The 20,708-nt window shown below is 36.6% G+C and overlaps 1 protein-coding gene across 9 annotated transcripts in view; it reads right to left on the bottom strand.

Annotated features, from left to right (window-relative positions):
- Positions 1 to 231: 231 nt before the first annotated feature.
- The window catches only part of LOC129250651 (unconventional myosin-XVIIIa), a 263,564-nt gene continuing 243,087 nt past the window's right edge, over positions 232 to 20,708 (bottom strand). For 7 of the 9 annotated variants that reach the window (XM_054890256.1, XM_054890266.1, XM_054890273.1 and 4 more), the window contains 5 exons: positions 6,683 to 6,998; positions 5,973 to 6,615; positions 5,523 to 5,903; positions 5,295 to 5,441; positions 232 to 951 (listed from right to left, as the gene is read on the bottom strand). In XM_054890256.1, coding sequence (XP_054746231.1) covers positions 762 to 951; positions 5,295 to 5,441; positions 5,523 to 5,903; positions 5,973 to 6,615; positions 6,683 to 6,998 — 1,677 coding nt within the window. In that variant the 3' untranslated portion in view covers positions 232 to 761. Of the gene's footprint in view, positions 968 to 5,290; positions 5,442 to 5,522; positions 5,904 to 5,972; positions 6,616 to 6,682; positions 6,999 to 20,708 lie in introns of those variants that run through there. The other 2 variants (XM_054890260.1, XM_054890291.1) reach the window with 2 other exon arrangements.

The raw sequence follows: 20,708 nt of genomic DNA, 5'->3' as shown, positions 1-20,708 counted from the left end.
TCGATTCGTGGATTGCGGTAAAACCGACCGAATTTTTCACAAAGGGAATCCGTGAATTGCCAGAAAGATGGGAAAAAGTAGTAGTAAGCGATGGACAATACTTTGAATATTAAATTTGTAACCATTTTACGTCAATAAAGTTTCAAATTTCGAAAAAAAACCGCACGAACTTATTCATAGTCCTATTAGTAATAGTAGTAGTAGTAAATTTTTTTGCAAAATTTCTATGTATCAAAATATTAAAATGATTTTTGTTTTTGTTTTTCTTTGTTTAATTTTTTCATGTGATTTATTTATGCAATAATTTGGTGTTTTTGTTTGACGTTTTCATTTCGTAAAACTATTCTCCAACGCTTGTTGCAAAAAACAAAAAAGTTACTCAGACTCTGCGTGTCAATGGATTGCCATATGTGTATGTATGTAACTCTTTCATATCTCTTTTATCCTATTCATGCTACACTACATTTCGGGTGAGAGTGAGCATTCGCATGCATTCCGTTAAAAACCTTACTTTCGAGTAGACAACTGAGTTGTCCTTCCTCACCACGTTTTCTCTGACTAAACATTTCAGTTTGTTTTATTCACTTTGTTTTATTTTGCCTTCCTTTAAGCTAAACTAGTGTTAAAATTATGTAAAAAGCAGCAGCTGCTTATTGGCAGCACAACACTCATTTCTGCTTGCAGCACACGCTCATCCTTATTCACGTTCGTTCACGTTTTGCTCATTTCTTCTTCTCTCGACGACTTTTACACTTTTCGACTCAAGCATACGACGCTGCATCACCATTCTTTAAGCTTTCACTACTTTTCTCCGTGCTAATACTATTCGTCGTCGCCTTCTTATCCCCACCAACGCCTGTCGTCGCATCCGATGTCTTTCCATCTGCTACAGCGTTCGCCTGTTTCGCCAATTTATGGATATGCGGTGATGATGGTGAGGTCAATGTGATTCTACAATAAGAAAAAGCTTTTGTTTTTGTATACACACAAAACGTATATCGGAAAGCGGATTACGAAAAAAGTGGTGGGTGGGAAATGTGAGATTTGTTTAGAAAGTGAATTAAACAAATTGAACAATCGAAATGAGAAAAATTATGAGTTATAAGAAGCCAATCGCATAAAACCAAATAGCAAAATGAAAGAGAGAGCGTGCCAGGATGTGGATGTGAGGGTGATAATATGAGATTGTTTGCATGTTATAAGGTGTCAAAAAACCCGAGTGAGATACATATGAGTAGTAGTAGTGGTAGTAGCGGCAGTAGTACGAGTGTGGGTGGTGTTGTGTTAATTGCAGGGATGGAGTTGGTTGGTTAGGTGTTGAGGTGATGGTGTATAAGTGGAATACTTCATTAGAATCAAATAATACAGATAAAATATAAGATATGTACATACATACATGTATATATTGTATATATTATTATGTATATATATATATATAAATATACAATATTTAGTCTTACGTAAACAATTTGCAAGTTTAATATATTTACAGAATTATTAAATTAAGTAACTCAGTTGGTATAACTTTATTACTTTTTGAACTTTAACCTCAGCTAAAATCTGCTGCACAATGACTTTTATTTATAAAATTAATTATACATTTCTTATTGAAATGTTGTAAGTTAGAATACATCGTCAAAGTCGAGTGGCTAGGGCGTCCCTAACATATGTTTCGCTCCTTTTTCGATGCTAGTTGTGAGCAGGAAACATTAAATGGCGAGCAGGTTTTTAATGACGGTCGCTGAACACTTGCTTTAAATCGGAAAAAACTGTCGTAACCTTAAAATGTCGAAATTTTTAAAGTTTTGAAAACGTCGGGAAAAAACGTCATAAAGTTAAAATTTATGTAAAACAAATTTCATGTAAAACTATGTACATTAGTGTTTTTAAAGTGCGGATGAGGCGGCCAATGCGTAAAAGGCGCAAAAAAATGTGGGTGTTTTATTAGATTAGGTTAGGTTGAAGCGGTTGTTCTATGGGACACATTCAGGCTCATAGACCATTGTGATGCCGCGTGGGGAGCTTTCTCTCTTTCTCCTAAAACCATTGTTTTCAAAAATTTTAGAATATCGGCAGTGCCCCGTTATGACCGAAATCAGTGTGCTATTTATTTTGGCTTAGCAGAGATTCTGTGCATTTAGCATTGAGAGTCGGCCACAGTTGACAGGCGATTTTGCAGGTGGCTTCATTACGCCATCTTTCGTAAAGAAAGATTTCTTCAAGGATGAATAGCTTACATGTTTGTAAGGGTATGCCTATGTCATTATCTATGTGCTCATCGGTCAATTTGGTGCCTACCCTCAATGTCGCAATGGCCAGGAACTCATATTATCCTTAGGCGAAATTACTCAGGCATCTCGTTAAAAGAGGCGCGGCATTTCATGGCTACCTTGGAGGTTGTCGACTGTTTTGTGAGGGATTTTATCGCCGCCCGGCTGTTAGTGAAAATATAGATGTCATTTCCAGATGTTTTATTAGAATTAAGCAGTTTTCGACCAAACACAATGAATGCTTAAAAAACCATCCCTTTTCATGCGCAAAAAATGTAGGCAAACTGAGTGCCTCTATTCAAGTGAGCCAAGTGAGTCAATCAAGCACAATATTTAAAACTGCGAAATACCGCTAGATAGAATCATTTTTTAATGCAAGTTTATTGTCGAGTAAAGTACAGTATTCACTTGAATCATCAGAATCTAATCAAGTGAACCGGACTGAACAATAAATACGGGGTGTGTTCAAAAAATAAGGTGAATTTTCAAATTTCGCGGGCTACGAACATTCCACTTTCGATTATTATTATATTTTATGTTGGTACACTAGTCTCGCAGATATGTTTACGATTTTAGCCGTATAGCATTCTTAGTTTGTTTGTGAGAGGCATAAATAAGACAAGTGTTTTGTGTGTGCGGCGATTTTCTGCTATCGAAAAAAATGGCTCAAAGAAGTTCCATTAAATTTTGTGTAAAAATGGAATGAAGTGCTCAAAAACACTTGAATGTTTACAAGTGGTACAGGCTTTTCACAGAAGGTTGACAAGACGTGAATGACGAGGCTCGCACAACGACAACCGATGAAAATGTTGAGAAAGCGAAGAAAATTGTTATGGAGAATCGTCGAATCACAATTAAAGCATTTGCCGAGGATGTCGGCACATCGTTTGGCTCATGCCATGCAATCTTTTCGGAAATTTCGGGCATGTAGCGTGTGGCAGTGAAGTTCGTTTCAAAATTGCTAAAGTTTGAACAAAAACAACGTCGCATGAGCATCGCACAGGAATTGTTGAATGACGTCAACGATGATCCAAATTAGCTTAGAAGGGCCATAACTGGTGACGAATCATGGGTATATGATTATGACATCGAAACCAAAACCCAATTGTCGCAGTTGAAGAGTCCAGCAGAGCCAAGACCAAAAAGAACACGCCAAGTTCGATGAAATGTCAAGGTTTTGCTCACTGTTTTTTTTTTCGATTACCATGGCGTAGTGTACCAGAAGTTCTTACCACAAGGTCGTACGGTAAATAAGGAGTATTAGCTTGAAGTTATGCGCTGTTTGCGAGAAGCAGTACGAAAAAACGCTTCGGCTTTTGCATCTTGATACTGCACTTGCTCTTTTCTTGTGAGAGATTATTTAGCGAAAAACAACACCGTTATCGCACCTCGGCCACCGTATTCACCAGACTTAACCCTCTGAGGCTTTTTCCTGTTCTTAAGGTTGAAGATACCCATGAAAGGACGGCGGTTTGCAACGATTGAAAAACATAATCGCTGAGATAGCTTAAGGACATCCCAAAAATTCAGCACATCAGAACTGCTTTAAGGATTGGAATTAACGCTGGCACAAGTGTATTATAGCTGAGGGGGACAACTTTGAAGGATATAAAATAGAAATTGATCAATAAATAAATATTTTTGGAGAAAAATGGAAATCCACCTCATTTTTTGAAAACACCTCGTAAAATATATAATGAGAGAGAGCTTGGGAACTTAAAATGATAATACAAAACAGAAATATCGTTCGAATAAATTTTTTTTATTATAATTATTGAATATGAATGCCTGCATACTATATGCCCGCCGCGGCTACGAGGTACATGGTCCGCTTGATTCGGTCAGCACAGCCTGATAGTGCTCGCCATTCACATTAACGACAGCTCCTTCCCCATTTCCAAAGAAATAAGGATCGATAATGCCGCCAGTGCTCTATGAACTTCGCGAACAGATTTTTTTTTTTCCAAAGAAAATTCCCACTATTTGGAAGCGTTGTTCTGGCGTTAAATAATTCATGATGCCTTGACAAACCTTACTGAATTGAAATGTCAACACAGTTTGCCATTCTCAGCTGTCAAACCATAGTTATCGATATCAGTAGTTCTCATGAAACTAAAGAAACACCCGATAAATAATTGTTTCTGATGAGAATTAAGAGATTAAATTTTTTGAGACGGGACATTTTTAGGTTATTACATTTTATTCAATACTTTTATTTTCAACATTTTTTTAATTTCGATAATTTTGGTGTTTTTTCTTCATTTTGATTTTCTGTACTTTTGGTTTCGAGTTTTGCATTTTCGAGTTATCGTACCAAACCTAACGGTTCATCTCCATATAGCATTACCCTAAAGATCTATGGTTGCATGGCATGCGTATGAAATGTTTTCTGGTATACTATAGCAAATAAAGATTCTTCTGTGCCTCTCTGGTTTCAAAATTTGTCTATGAATTGTATTAAATATAGAGCGCTCCATTGAAATCGGCTCTTTTGAAATTTGGAAAAAAGTTCTGATACTTTTATTGTAATAAAGAGTAAATAATATCGAACTATGCGATAAATAGCTCCTTAGTCATTTTCAAGAAATGTTCGATGACATACAAGAATTAGTGCCATCAATATTACGTCGAATCTCGTCATCGAGTTCAGTAAATGTTTTTTTGGTTTTTAACAAATATATTTCCTCTCAATAAAAATCCGAAAAATCCAACGGCCTTAATTAAATCAATACAACTCGAATTAATAGCATTTTCAAACCGTTTCGGCAAAACTTCTACCATTTCAGTAGTGGATTACTACAACTTCTATAATCCTTAATGCTCATACAAAGTTAAAAAAAGTTAAAAATATTCCAATTTTACACAATAAAAAAACTTTTGGTTGAAAAATATTATTATGAATTAGTCATACCAACTAAGCACCTGATTTATAATTAAACCTGTACCTTAACCGTACACAAATATTTTTTAAAATATAATAAATAATAATAATATAATAAATACATAAGCCAAGCACTTGCTTACCTCGGACTATTGTCATCCTTTTCATGCACTAACGTCTTAGTCGTGCTCGGACTCATTAGTTCGCCGTTTGTGGTGCGCTTCACTTTGATAGGCCGCAAACGTTCCTCCAAATCGCTTAGCGAACCTTCTGTGCTCCGTGAGTCCTCACTAATCCAAAGAAATATGCCAAAGATTAAAATTAAAAGTTTCGAGCTTCACTTTATTTGTAACACATCCGCATGCTCGTACCTATCGCTAACGTCGTCATCGCCTTCCTCCATGGCCTGCTGCAGATCGGCAATTCGTTGCAGCGCCAGACGCAAATCATTCTTCAATGCTGACGACTCGGATTCCACTTGTTCCAACTTCTTTTCGAGATCTTTGCGTTTCGTTACCGATTCTTGCTCGCGTCCCGCCACAACATGATACTCTTCGCGCATGTCACGTAAACTCTTTTGTGATTTCTTGAGCGCATCTTGCGCTTGCATTTCACGCCCCTTTGCTTGCGCCACATCATTTTGTACCTTTTCGAGTGTTTCTTTGAGTCGCGACACTTGTACCTCGAGTCGTGTGCGCGTAGCTTGTTCGAGATCAAGGCGGGATTCTAGCTCTTTGGTGCGGAGTTCCAAACTGTGAAATGAGGAAAATGCAAACATAGAATGCAGTTGAATGCTTTCAACCAATATTTTTTATACTCACCGCTTTGATAGCATCGCCGTAGATGGATCAGCCATATTCTCGACGTTCTCTAATCGTTGCTGTAGTTCGCACACTTGCTCCTTGAGATTATTGCGTTCAGCTTCCAATTCGGATAATTTGAATTCATACTCTGATGCTGCGATCTGTTCGGTGTTAAGCTGCTTTACAGCTGCACTATATTTCTTCATTAGCTCGGCCAGCTCCTCTTCGTTCTCCTCGATTTGCGCCTGCAATTCGGCGCGATCACGATGCGCAGCATTGGCGCGTTCTTCTGCATCATTGCGCCCCTTTTGTGACTCTTCGAACATGGCCTGCACTTCAGCAAGTTCCGCTTCGGCTGCTTGGCGCGCCTTCATGACCAGCGCACGCGCCGATTCCGCGTCCTCAAGCTGATTGCGTAGCTGACGTATGAGCGCTTTGCCTGGTGTCTCCGCCTTTGAGCGCTCCAATTGCGCTTGCGCGTCCTTCAACAGCGCTTTGTATTTGCGTAAGTCGCGCTTTAGTTTCTGTGTAGCAGCTTCCTCGGCTTGGCGATCCATACGGTCTTGGTCTTCCATAGAAGAAAGACGACGCTCAAGTTCGTGTTTCTCGCGTAACAGTAAAGTACGCTCTTCATGCTCAGTCTCCAATTGGCATTCCAAAGCTGCGAGGAAACGTGATGGGAAATCATGAAATTTTGGAATGACAAATATTGTGATATGCTTACTTACCCTTTAACTTCTTGTAAGAGCTGTTGCGCGCTTCCTCTAACTCATCGTCGCGTTGTTGCGCCTCGCGTCGTGCATCTTTCCGCATTGTTTCCAATGTCATTTCTAGTCGTAATTTGGCCTGTTCAAGTAATTGCACCTGCCCGGCCATCTCATCTAGTTCTTCCTCTTGCTCTTTGACACGTCGATCCAATTCATTCTTGGAACGACGCAGCTGTGCGATTTCCTCTTCGGTGCTACCACCGAAAGTCATCTCTTCCAGTTCACGCTGTAGCGACGCCAACTTCTCTTCCTTGAGTTCGAGCTCAAGACGAGTGTCCTGAAATGGAGAAGAAGGCATTTAGTTGATTCAAAAAAGGAAGTTGATTTAAAAAAAAAAAAATTCATTCAAAAAGGACTATATTGATTTTTCAAAGAAGGTATGGTTCATATACATATGCACATATGGTACCACAAAAAAAAAAAAAACAAATGCATATACTTATGGATGCTTACAACAATTCTGAAACTCTAAGGGAAGTCACTTTTCGAGATAATTTTCTTCAGTAACAGTTCCACTTTTATTTTTAAAGTCGTTAAGAAATAGTTTGAAACTCTCAACTGATTGCTGGTTCTTCCCAAGTGCTCGATAAAATCTCCAAAATGGAATGGGAATATTGTAAGAACGACTTTTGTTCGGCCTAAGCTCTGTCACTTATCCGATCTTTCTAATCTTTAAATCTTTAGTTAACGTCAACTGCGGACATTATTCAATATTATTAGGAAAACAGTCTAAAATATTTTGGTGCACTTTGAGCTCGGCATGGCTGTGACATTATAGGATAACCAGAGCACTTTTCCTTACCAAGCAATATGATCTGGATTCTGAGTCATTCGGAAGCATGCTTACAATAGCACTAGTTCTCGAGTCGGAAATTTGGGTCGGAACTAAAATCTACAGCATTACGGAATTAAATCCACCTGAGCCTTTTAATCAGCTCCTTTCCAGTCAACGGAATAAACACGCATCAAGTTTTGGGTTTGACTTTAAATAGAGTTAAATTTTTAAATCACAATCTTTATAATTTTATGAAGTTTACATCTCTCGCGCGTATCTGCCGAAGCTGTCCTAAGACCTGATCAGATCTTAAGAATCACTCGGAAAAGATTAAATAATTTTTATAGCTCCTAACGGTACGTGGCAAGGTACTACGGACGGTCCTGGCTTTCCTCCGACCCCTCCAGGCTCGGGGGTATTTTTTTAATTGGGGCTTTTGATTTCAGGAAAAAGCTCTTTGCAGAACATAGGTTACAGCATCTGACTTTAAGGACTTTTACGTCTTAGGGATGTACCAACAATCTGGAGAGCTCTCGGCGGAGTTGTGATGTTTCAAAGAATTCAACATGCGCAGCTATGAGCATAAGAATAAATTATTTAAATAATCAACAAATTTATGTTTCTCAAAAGAGTATAGTGGTCGTCATGAAAGGTGTAACAGCTACTGACCTCAAATGATTACAGTCAAGACAAAAGATATACTTATTGAGATGGTGTTGAAAATAGTTTTCTGATAATATTTTGTATGAAATTTCAATAAAGTGGCGTAACCTGAGAAAAATCGTTTGCTAGTCACGCTGCTAAACTCAACCTCAAGACTCTCCAACTCACTGGTGGTCATAAATAGCTACTTACTACATAGTACCACACATAAACCATTTACTTATTCGCGCGCATAATGAGCTCCAGCTCACCGTTATTATGTTGAGTAAAACATAAACGACCGTAGCATGGAACGGGCATAAGGAAACGCATCAGTCCACAGCAGCGATTCCGCGAAAACGTTGCGCAATTAGAACAAGAAATTTCCAAGTAAAAGAAAAAGGAAAGAAAGACGGAAAGAAGGCAAAATTGTGGCACATCGTTACTCCACTTAAAAGAAGTCATCAAAATGAACCGGTTGACCGGTTTCTAACAGTTGCACGCGCGTGTCCAACATTAACCCAAACACCGAACATCAATTGTGGGAAGAATCAGAGTCGTAAGTAAAGCAAACAGTCGACGCGTTGCGGCGATGATACGGTGTTGCAACACATTATACTACATATGTACGTCGAGACGATGTGTCTAACAGAGCAATCGATCAGCCAACATGGTCATGACTGCTGCTGTTACTGGCGCTTCGGCTCACCGGAGCTCAAGCGCTCATGAGCTCCGTTTTATAATTTACGTTTTCGATTCGCACCACTTCCCTCTTTGTAATAATTGTAATAATGGTGGGCCAGTGGGCCGCCATAGCAAATAACTGCAACATAACTTAACGGTCTGCCTAATTGTCATTGCTGTGAAGTGTTGTGGCTGTTTTTGCTATTGTTAAGCTTGTTTAGCTAACTTCGTTGTGTTTTTTTTCTTTTGTGTTATTTTAAATGCGTAAGTAATTAAGAGAATCCATCCATCCATTTGAAATGTCAAAGTGGAACAAACGAATTAACACATATCGCTTAACACTCTACCAAGAAAATTACTGCAATTGTTGTTTAATGCTCTTCATTGAAGAAGAAAGCATTCAGCAGCATTTTCTATGTAAAAATGTTAAACTAATTCAGAAGAAATCGGAAATTAAAATATTTTTTCATCAATTTATGACTGTAGACAAGTAATTGCAGTAGTGACCTCCAAGAAACGAGCACACGTACACGCACTCATTAAAGGTTAAGTAAAAGGGCAAGATGTCTGACTGTGGAAAGCCACCAAATGAACCCTGTCAGTTAAGTAGATAATTTTTATTGCTTATCGTAACACATATACATGTAGCTATGTATATATATATATATGCTTGCAACACACGACTAACTCATAAAAACAAATTTGATGTGCTTGAGAAATCTTTAAACGGGAAGTCGACTCCTCCGCAACAATTAGGTCATGATGATGAGATCGAAGGAAATGCATTTTTATAAAACCAAAAAATAAAAAGCTGCCTTCTTCAGTAAGGAAATTAAATCAACAGCTGACTGTGGTTTCCGCAGAAAACGTTGCTCAAAATATATGTACTTATGTATGTGATGCTTTCCATTTCAATTCAACCGGGCTATTCGGGTCATGTTCTTCGATTTCGTTGTAACTCAAATATGTTGCTCTCTAGTCAAGATAATGAGACACGTATTTTTTTGTTCGCCCGAAGAAAATTTTTTTCAAGAGCTATCGGCAATTTTGTTTTTCGGCTCAAAATCGATTTTTTTTTTCATTATATAAGAAATATTTCTTTTTAAATGCCCATAACTTAGTCAAAATGAACCGATTTTAATAATTCTGGGTTCAAAATGATCGTCATTACTTACACGAGCGACTTAATGTAGAAATACTTGCAAAAAAGTAGTTGAAAATTTTTTATTTTGCAAAAAACAAAAAGTGCGAAACAGGTTTTTTACTCAAAAATTCATTACTCAAAAACAACTCATTTTAGCTACTGGGCATTCAGCTTAATTGAAGTTTGAGGTGTCCTCTTGATTTAGGAAAAGTTATAAAAAAAAAATACACTTTTTGAAATATTGACTTTCGAAAAAATTTCAATTTTTTTTTCTTTTTTGCTAAATAAAAAATTTTCAACTACTTTTTTGCAATTGTTTTTACATGAACTAGCTTGTGTAAGTAATAACGATCATTTTGAACCCAGAATTATTAAAATCGGTTCATTTTTGACTAAGTTATGGGCATTTAAAAAGAAAAATTTCTTATATAATTAAAAAAAATCGATTTTGAGCCGAAAGACAAAATTGCCGATAACTCTTGAAAAAATTTTTTTTGGGCGAACAAAAAAATACGTGTCTCATATTTTGACTAGAGAGCAACATATTTGAGTTACAACGAAATCGAAGAACATGACCGAATAGCCCGGTTGAATTGAAATGGAAAGCATCATGTACGTTTTAGTTAAAGAAGCATTTCCCATATACATAGGTACACATGCATTCACACAATTTTGAAGATTTGAGGAAAAACTAGGACCTTATACAAATACTACATATATCTGCATTAGGGTGCATTATTTTCTATACGAAAAAAATTGCTGCTGTTTTCCAATGGAATTATAGATTTTATAATATTTTAAGACTTCCGCTAAGAATCACGCAAAAACATGAAGATTTACGTGATCTGAACCTCTAAAACTCTCATTATTTTGATTCCGTTGATAAAACTATTAAACATTTTTAAACTCGTATATCATCTGATCTGATTTTTTGCAAAAAAATATTTTTTAAAATTAGTTTTATTTATAAAAAAACGCAATTCGATAAATACATATTAGGAAAACCGGCTACTAGCCTTTTGGAGACTATGCCAAGAAGACAACAATAAATATAGAAGCTGCAGTCAAGAAGAATCTAGAGAAACAGTTTTTCTGGGTGCTTTATGACATGGAATGCGGAGGGAATTCTCGATGGTCAGCTTGAAAAAAAAATGCAGAAAAGAAAATTGACGACATAGGCAGATTTATAGTAAAATCAAGATGGTTCGACTAATAAAAATAAGTGGTTTTACAAGTGGTGTATCAATATGGCATCTTTTGTGCTAATTGGGTCCGGGCTGTGTAGCTCAGACAACACCTACACGAACCAGGACACTTAATTCGCAAGGTAATTCAATCTCAATTACCACAGTTGCTGGAAGGAAAAAACTTATGGCCATGGCAGTCTATTATTGCCGCAAACTCTAGTACACCACGGAGAGGACTGATTACATCATCCCAACGATGCCACTCTCTTTCTATTACACTAAATTGTAGACCAAAAACTAACAAATGCAAGGTATATGAACACGATGGGCAACACCAAAAGAGAACTCGCAAAGTTGAAGCAACAAAATTTACTCTATAGTATATCAACGCAGTCTAATGAAACTTGCCTCATATCAAAAGAGTGATGTGGCAGCAGTGAAAATAGTGAATTATATTAGATTGTCGCGTGTCAGAAGGCGCCTTCTATGTTAGCCATTCTATTACTATCACCTAGTGTGGATGCACCTCGATTTTATGTGCGTACCCAGCAGTTGACGTTTGGCTTGAATTTTCCGAAGCACTTTACAGGCGCCCACTTGCAGAAGCACCTTTTTTGCATTAAAACACCATTACTCAGGTCGCAAATAGTTATGCGCCTTCAATTCTAATCTGTTATATCAATTCCAGTTGGATATTTTGTGGTGTTGCGTTCCACGTAATTCGCAAATTTCCTAGTGCTCTTTTTGCAGGTCGGATGTAAAAACAATGCAGCCCTCATTAGATTCATTAGATATTTCGTGGCAGTTATTCATCAATTACGCAAAATTAAAAGATTCAAAGAGGCGAAGTCAAAAAATCTCTTCCAATCAACATATGTTCTTTGTTTTTCTTCACTCCACTCGGGAGTATAGGGCCTCGACAAGACTCAGTCTTGCATTGGTTTCGTTAATTTATTTTGCTTTCTAACAAGCCTGCCGCATACCAACATATGGTATATACTAAATAATACTTTTGAGAAAAAAAAACACTACATTAAAATTAGATTGTTTCAGTTGCATACTACCAGACAAAGATGTACTTGTCTCTTTGCGGCCCTGTGAGCTCCAACATGCAACGAGAGAAAAGTATGTTGTATACTTCTATCGTAGATATCGTCTTACTATAGCGATTAAATAACGCTTGATATCGATACAGTTTAAAATCGAAATCAGTTTGCAATATTATCGCATGGAAATTTGAAATATAACAAGAAAGCTTTTATCCGAAATTAAATCTATGAAATTTTGTTCTGTAGTTACACTGGCGGGCATATACTGAGTGCATGGTAATTTTTTTCGCGTTAAACTTTTTAGTATTCTTAATGCATTCACGCCTTAAATGAGTAAACATTCAAACTTTTAAAATTCTTTTAAATTTTTTTAAATATTATATAAATTTTGAATTTCCAGAAAATTTTTGGGTATTCTGCAACATGGCTTATGAAATTCTAGTAAAACAAGTACAACTTTTAAGCGGCTAAAAAATCGCATTGATTTTTTAATATTGTTTTGTTTGTTGACGGCTCTTGCGGTTGTTTTTCTTTCATATAGTAAGTGCAATTAGTATAACCTGGTGTTGATTTTTTTAATTGGTTTTTTTTTCTTTTTTGCAAACAGTCTGTGCATTTTGTTCCACAAGGAAACTTTTTTTTAGTTCGAAAAAAAATTGAATATAAAGGGGTTTCCAATAACAGGTGTTATTTTGAATAGCCCGCTATTTCAGTAGATGTCACTTTTGAATCTGTCCTTTTTTGATATTTGACAAGTGGAAACTACGCCATTAATAAAAATGGAACGACACACGCTTAAACAACGCATTGAAATTATTAAAATTCACTATAAAAATGGTGAAAATTTGGCAGAGTCGTAAGACTCGGTCATTTTTGGGTCATCGTAAAGCACCTTGTCGGACCGCAATACAGATATTGGTGAAAAAATGCGAGCTGTTGGGACAAGTTAGTGATGTGAAGAATAAAACCCGTGCACGTCGCTTAAGAACAGCCGAACATATTGCTGTTGTAGCCGAAAGTGTTGAAGAAAACTAAGGTTTGTCCATTCCTCGTCGTTCTTTGGAATTAGGCATTCCACAAACGTCATTACACCGTATTTTGTATAAAGATTTGGGTCTTAAGGTTTATAAAGTCCAGTTAACACAAGAACTCAAGCCGACCGATCATCAACAACCTCGTGTCTTTGCTGATTGAATTCTACCGAAAAATCAGCTTGAGTGATGAGGCCCATTTCCACCTCGGTGGTTTCGTCAACAAGCTAAATTGTCGGATCTGGGGCTCAGAAAATCCAAAAGTTATTGTTGAAAAGCCTCTCTATCCTCAACATGTGACTGTTTGGTGCGGTTTATGGTCCGGCGTAGTCATTGGACCTTACTTTTTCGAAAATGAAGCTGGAGCAACAGTTACGTTGAATGGATTGCGCTATCGAGAGATGATTAACGATTTTTTATGGTCGGCATTGGATGGTATTGATCTGGACAACGTTTATTTTCAACACGACGCCGCTACGTGCCACACAAGCAACGAAACTATTGATCTTGTACGGGAATAACACCTCTTATTGGAAAACCCTTCACGAAAATTTGAATATAAAAAAAAACATGATGCGTTCAGTTATGCTCGAAACTGTGTATGAAAAACTCAAAATATAATATATTTACTTAACCCTAATTACAAATATAAAAATGAACAGGTACAGGCGCACTTTTCACAATAGACTGAAACCCACGAAATATGTTTAGGCCAAGTTTATCTTTTAGGTCATGCTGTAAGTCTTTATGTTTTTTACAAATAAAGGTGTCTACAAGCAATATGACGCCTTCAACAAGCAGATGGGTTTTTATGAGTAGCTTTCTTTGATGCGAGAAATGTACTCGGGGGTTTGCCATTGTCGCCATGAAAAAAAAACTTTTCCTATCATTTCACGTTTCATGTCCATAGTGGGCTTCGCATTCATTACCAACAGAATGGTGTTCACGTACACGTCACTCCGTTACGGCGGCAGCTTTAATGTTTAAAGGGGCGGTAATATGCTGATTTGTTAATAATTTATTGCTTGAATTAGTTTTAAAGGTGACACCAGATGGCGCTATTTATCACTTTATCGCGTTGGCAATACTGAATATATATTCATGACAAAGCCTCATCCCTAGGCTTTGTTTATCAGTATCTGTCATTTCGCTGAAGTATAAACAACGCAGTGTTTTCGTGCTCCGAGTATGTCAACTTTCGTGCCGTCGAAACGCAATTTGCGGGAAGCTTTGCTTTTCTGCTTCAATTTGAAAAAAAAAAAAATACAGCCCAAGCCCGTGAATTGCTGCAGGAGGCCTACCCAGACCATACTCCGTCGATTTCAACATGTGAGTACTGGTTTCGACGATTCAAAAGTGGTGATTTTCACACCGAAGACAAGGAGCGTCTTGGCCAGCCCAAAAAGTTCGAGGACGCGGAATTGGGGGAATTGGTAAACGAGGACTCGTGCCAAACCCAAGAAGAGCTTGCTGAATCATTGGGCGTTGATAAATCAACCGTTTGCAAGCGTTTAAAAGCGATGGGAATGATCCAAAAGCAAGGACATTGGGTCCCGTACGAGTTGAAGCTGCGCGACGTCGAACGGCGATTTTTTACGTGCGAATTGCTGATCGAGCGACAAAATCGGAAGGGTTTTTTGCATCGGGTGGTGACTGGCGACGAAAAATGGATCCACTACGATAACCCAAAACGCAAAAAATCATGGGGTTTGCCCGGCCACGCATCAACGTCGACGGCCAAGCAGAATATTCACGGCAAGAAAATCATGCTCTGCATTTGGTGGGATCAGGTCGGCGTCGTATATTTTGAGCTGCTCCAACCGGGCGAAACAATCACGGGGGATCGTTACCGACTGCAATTGATGCGTTTAAACCGGGCATTGAAAGAAAAACGGCCGGAAACGGTAAAAAGGCACGACAAGGTTATTTTGCAACATGACAACGCTCGGCCGCATGTTGCTCAACCTGTCAAAAAATACCTTGGAACGCTTGGCTGGGAAGTGTTACCCCACCCGCCGTATAGTCCAGACATAGCTCCCTCCGATTATCATTTGTTCCAGCATATGAGTCTCGATTTGGCGGACCAGCGGTTCTCCTCGTACGAGGCTACCAAAATATGGGTTGAGTCATGGATAGCCAAGCAGCGGCCAGAATTTTGGAGAAACGGCATCCGGAAATTGCCCGAAAGATGGGCGAAAGTTGTAGCTATCGATGGCCAATACTTCGAATAAAATATTTTGTACCGTTTTTTCACAATAAAGCCCCAAATCTTCGAAAAAAACCTTTAAAACTAATTCAACCTTCATAATATGTTGCTATAATTTTATGATTTTTCATTTATTCTATTAATCTAATTATAGAGTGCAATGCTTCCATTGAAAACCTCTTTACGTTTAATTATTCAAAACTTTGGCGATACTCGTATATACATATATGTATGTACATATATGTGAGCATTTACTTATCATTATTTCTTAAGTACATAGCTTTGGAACGAATGATAAGTTTTTAAATATCTACGTAAGTATGATAGAATAAACAGAAATATGAATTCAGAAACCGGAAGTATTAAGGCTGATAATTGTGGTAAAGCTCATAAAAATTAATCTCAGTGGCTTTCTGAGTCGCTGATTATAAATTCAATGTTAGTTTTTCAAAATACAAAGTGGCAGATCCAAAATGACGAACAAAACTTGAAAAAAAATGAGCTAATATCCTCAAAACCATCATTGAATCCAATGTCAGTTCCTCAAAATATAAAATGACAGATTCAATACGGTGAACGGAGTTTTAAAAATTTTAAGTAAGATTCTTAGGTTTTTTGGGTAATCAGCGACCCGATGCCATTTTTTTAATTAAGGACTAGATTCGATTAGATTTGTCCAACCACTCAGTCAGGAAGACCATTGTACAACACCTGGATAGATTATAGTGGAAGAAATAGAGAGACAGGATAGATACAGTATGGATGGTAAGACGGTTTGAGATCACTCTTCGGCGTATCTTTTGGATTCATAAATGAATCTTAAGAGATCCGGAAGAGGAAGAGAATGAACTTAATTCATACTCAGTATATCGCATCCCAAAGGCTTAAGTCTGATTCTAGAACACGCCGAAGAACGATGGAGACATGCTGACCACAGGCGTTATGCCCTGTGATTACACATGATAGTTAAGGATGACGGATGCAATATGGGGCAAAAAACTTTAAAACATTTCACCAAAATCCTGAAAATCATTATTCGACTGTTTCTTGGTTCTGGGTTTGAGAAAAGTAGAGGTCAAAATTATAATTAATATTTGCATTCAATCTTATCTTATCAAAAATATCTTATTATATCAGTTTCCTTTTTGATTTGTCGATTAGTGTTATCTATCAAGTGATATTGTATTTCTGATCGACAGCTGGATAAGATACCATTATAACAAAGTTGAAGTACCAGCGTACAGCAACAGAGTCGTTTTCGATCTTTATGTACCTTTACCAGTATTACCTTGATCAAAAAGTTCCCGTAACAACCCCCAGCTGACGCTTTAAGTCAACTGATTCAAGTTCTGTATTTTTGTTTTTCTAGGTTACCACATCTGTGATTAACATTCCTACCAAAATCATATCGCCATTGCTTGACATTTGTAAAAGTTGCCCCGTCTTGAGTAAATCTATTTGCGCATTGCCTATGGATCGGTTCACGATATTGTAGTTAATAATTTAGGTTTGCGCCATGTTGCTGCAAAGTTGGTCCCAAAGGAGCTGAATCTCATGCAAAAAATGGACATTCATCAAACGCATCATTACTGAAGACGAGACGTGGGCTTATGAGTGCGACAGGTAATCCAGACATCAAGCTAGGGAGTGTAGAGCTCCGAATTAACCAACACCAAAAAAACACATTGCTTTCAGTCAAAAAAAAAAAAAAACAAGCGATGCTCCGGGGTTTTTATGGATTATAACGGAATCTTTCACCACGAATTTTTGCTAGAAGGTCAGACAGTTAATAAGGACTAGTATTTGAGCGTTATGAAATGTTTACGTGAAGCAATGCGCCAAAAAGGATTTGTGGGAAAACAACTCGAGGATTTTGTACCATGATAACGCACCGTCGCGCCGCGCCATCATTATCTGTGACCAAGAACGAAACGAGTACCATCCAACAGCCAACGGATGTTTTTATATGAGTAACATTTTTTTATGCCAGAAATACACTTCGAGGTTTGCCATTGCTTGTAGAGGAGCACCCTTTTCTATCATTTCATGTTTCTTACCTAGACCCTACCGAATGATAGTCATGCAAAAACTACATCAGCCGCCATTAATTAACGCCGGGAACTAAATAAATTTTGCTGATCAACACTTATCTCATGTACTGTAGACCGAAACTGGTACCTACTATAGTGTTGAGATTCCCGTTTACCAGCGACAAATACCAATGACATTAGGGAACCAAACAGTAAAGTGCTCTCTCGATAAAAAAAAGAAGCCACACTTAAGCAGTCTTGTAATCATTCTTGTCCCATTGTATGGCAAAGAAGACCGAATACCCTGAAACGCCGTATCAGACTAAATTTCTGGATTGAGTGATATGCTAAAACAACAAAAGCAAGCTTTGTATTAATAAAAGATCGAGAACTTATTCTATTCTATTCCACTAAAAATAATAATAATACCAACCCCTTATACGGAATGGAGAAAAAAATATATGAATTGAATGAAAGCGAAACTAAAATCATAAAAAATAAGATAATTTATTTCATTGTTGGTTTGTAAATACATTTTTGTTTTTTGTTTTTGTAGATATATTATATATATGAACATACATATGTATATGTGTAGCCCCTAAAATTAGTCACAAATGCAATTGGGATGAAGATGAAAAGGAGAAAGGAAATTTACAACAAAAAATGGAAACAAGGAAGTGTTGTAAGAGCTATCAGTTGTTAAATATGTATTTATGTGGATATGAATGTACATATGTATGTATGTCTGTATGTATGAGTGCGTTTATGTACAGATGTGTGCATTTTTACCCATAATTATGCATCTGTTGAAGGAAATATTGCGAAGTACTTAAAAATTAATGGAACCTACTTGCAGCAACGATGTAAAACGTAGACGGCTCATCTCTTACGAAGGCAAATAATAAAGCTGTTAGATGATAATGTTGTAAGGCAGCGCAAGTCGCCAAAAAATAAAAATAAAATGAATAAATATGTATGTATGGATGCACAACACAACACAAATGCCAGTAAAATGCGAGGGGCAAAGCAGACAATAAAAAAGTGATAGTCCGCCAAAACCTTTCAAATAGACGAATACTTTTCGTAGGCACTTTTTACAAAACCATATCTCTTCATTTACTAACATTTGTTTTTTTGTTTTGTAGGAATGTATGCTAGCTTGTACAATTCCAGTGAAGCCCAATAGCATAGATCGTAAAACACTTTGATTATATTGTAAGAGTCAAAAACGAATGCCGAGACAAATTAGAAAAAAAGTATCATTTCACCATTTTCCTTTTCATTTATGAACAGTTGCAGCAACACAAACATGAACTTTTACACGTGTGCTCGTACAATGTATTCACATATGTGCGCATACAGTTGTGTTTGAATTAATAGTGGCACTTAGCATTGCTTTCATGTTATTATTCCAGCCTTTTCTCAAACGTGGCATAACTCAATGGGGGCATTCATACTATGTTCGCTACCAAGACGAATTCAAATAAGGTGACTTCGTTACAACGTTTACATGTATTTTGTGAAGCGGTATATCCATGTAAAAGGTGTTTTTCAGAGCTTGATAACTTAAAAAGATAATGATTGAATATTTGTTTTTTATAATCTAGTAGATCATTTTTTATTATTTTTTGAATATGATATCCAGCATATATTTGCCGCGGCTACGAGTTACATAGTCCCTTCGATAAGTTTAATTTTTTACTGCATTTTTAATAAGTCTAAATGAGCCCAATCAGCACAAATGCGCTGTAAAGGATAGTCATTTGGCTTCAATTCTTGCATTAACTGTATTTTAGGCGCACGTAAATCAAGTTTCTTACGTAAAATTTTCTACGTAGTCGAAGGACGAAAGCCAATAATTCGAGAACGACGACGAATCAACACTTCACGGAGAGATTTACATATTTATTTTTCAAAGAAAATTTCTACAACTTGGATTTGGAAGCATTGATCTAGCGTTAAACGATTCTGATGACCTGCCACACCTTACTATCGAAATTTCCACACGGTTTGCCTTTCTCAGCTATTGAACCATAGTTATCGATTTTGACAGTTCTCATAACGCTAAAAACATCCGGTACAAATTAGTATCTTGAACGAGTCAGATATTGCATTGTGCTGTAGTCGCGTCTTCTGTTAATTGCCAAATGAAATAATGTTTTATAGAGGCGTTCATTTAAAATTTGTATTTCTTTTTAATTTTCTTCGTCGAGATAAAATGTGTTAGAAAAACAAGTATTCTTCAAATATTTGTTTTGAAAATTAATACGATTTTTTTCCGCTTCTATTAATATCAACACAACTGTATGTGCAGTAAGAGCATCGTAACAACCCCAAAAATAGTAAATAAAACAAAATTATGCAACCAGCACCTTTATCTGTTTAGCTGCAACAACATTAACAAAACTGAACACAATACAATTTTGGACGTTCTATCACTCTTTTATGCATTTATTTGCCTCGTAGTTCAACAGTTCAATGAAATGCTTTGTTTGTTGTCGCGCGGTATTGACATTTTTCTATTTTAAATTTTATGTTACAACGAAACAATAAATTGATAAAAAGTTATTTGTCATGTAGCTTCGAAATAGGTCTAATAAAATCTTGAACACGTGGTTGTTGTTGTGGTGAGAGTTTTAATACTGTTTTCATTTTATTTTCTCTCCGTTCGACACGATTTTAAAGCCTTCGGTTGAGCACCCGGGTCTGGCCTTTTCTAGTTCTGTTCGAGGATCCTTTTTAAAAGGTTATATCGATACATAGAAAATTAAATTTTACAAGCTACCTGGAAGCTCAAGCTACTAGCTATAAGATAAATATGTTAAATTCACGTCCAAAGTCGAAAAAATCCGGCCAGTCACGGGTGCCGAACGGAGCGTTTATTTTACATTTTTCAATTGAATTTCATTTATTTATAATAACTTGGACAGTAAAAATATGTTCTTTTCATATTATTTTTTCTTCATTTGAATATAATTTATAATAATTTAATTTTAATTTTATTATTCTATTTTATTTTATATTTATTTGAATTTAATCTATAATTTAATATAATAATATTACTATAATATTTTATTTACTTTCAATTTATTTTATATTTACTTGAACTTAATTTATATTTTAATTAATTATAAATTAGTTTTAATTTTATTTTTCTATTTAATTTTAATTTATTTCAAATTCATTAATTTTATGTTTCCTTTTTCGTTTGTATTTAATTTATAATTCAATTAATTATA

This window comes from Anastrepha obliqua, chromosome 1 (assembly GCF_027943255.1).
Source record: "Anastrepha obliqua isolate idAnaObli1 chromosome 1, idAnaObli1_1.0, whole genome shotgun sequence".
Classification (NCBI taxonomy): Eukaryota; Metazoa; Arthropoda; class Insecta; order Diptera; family Tephritidae; genus Anastrepha; species Anastrepha obliqua.
The sequence above is the reverse complement of the archived record's forward strand: the minus strand, read 5'-3'. Positions and strand labels throughout refer to the sequence as shown.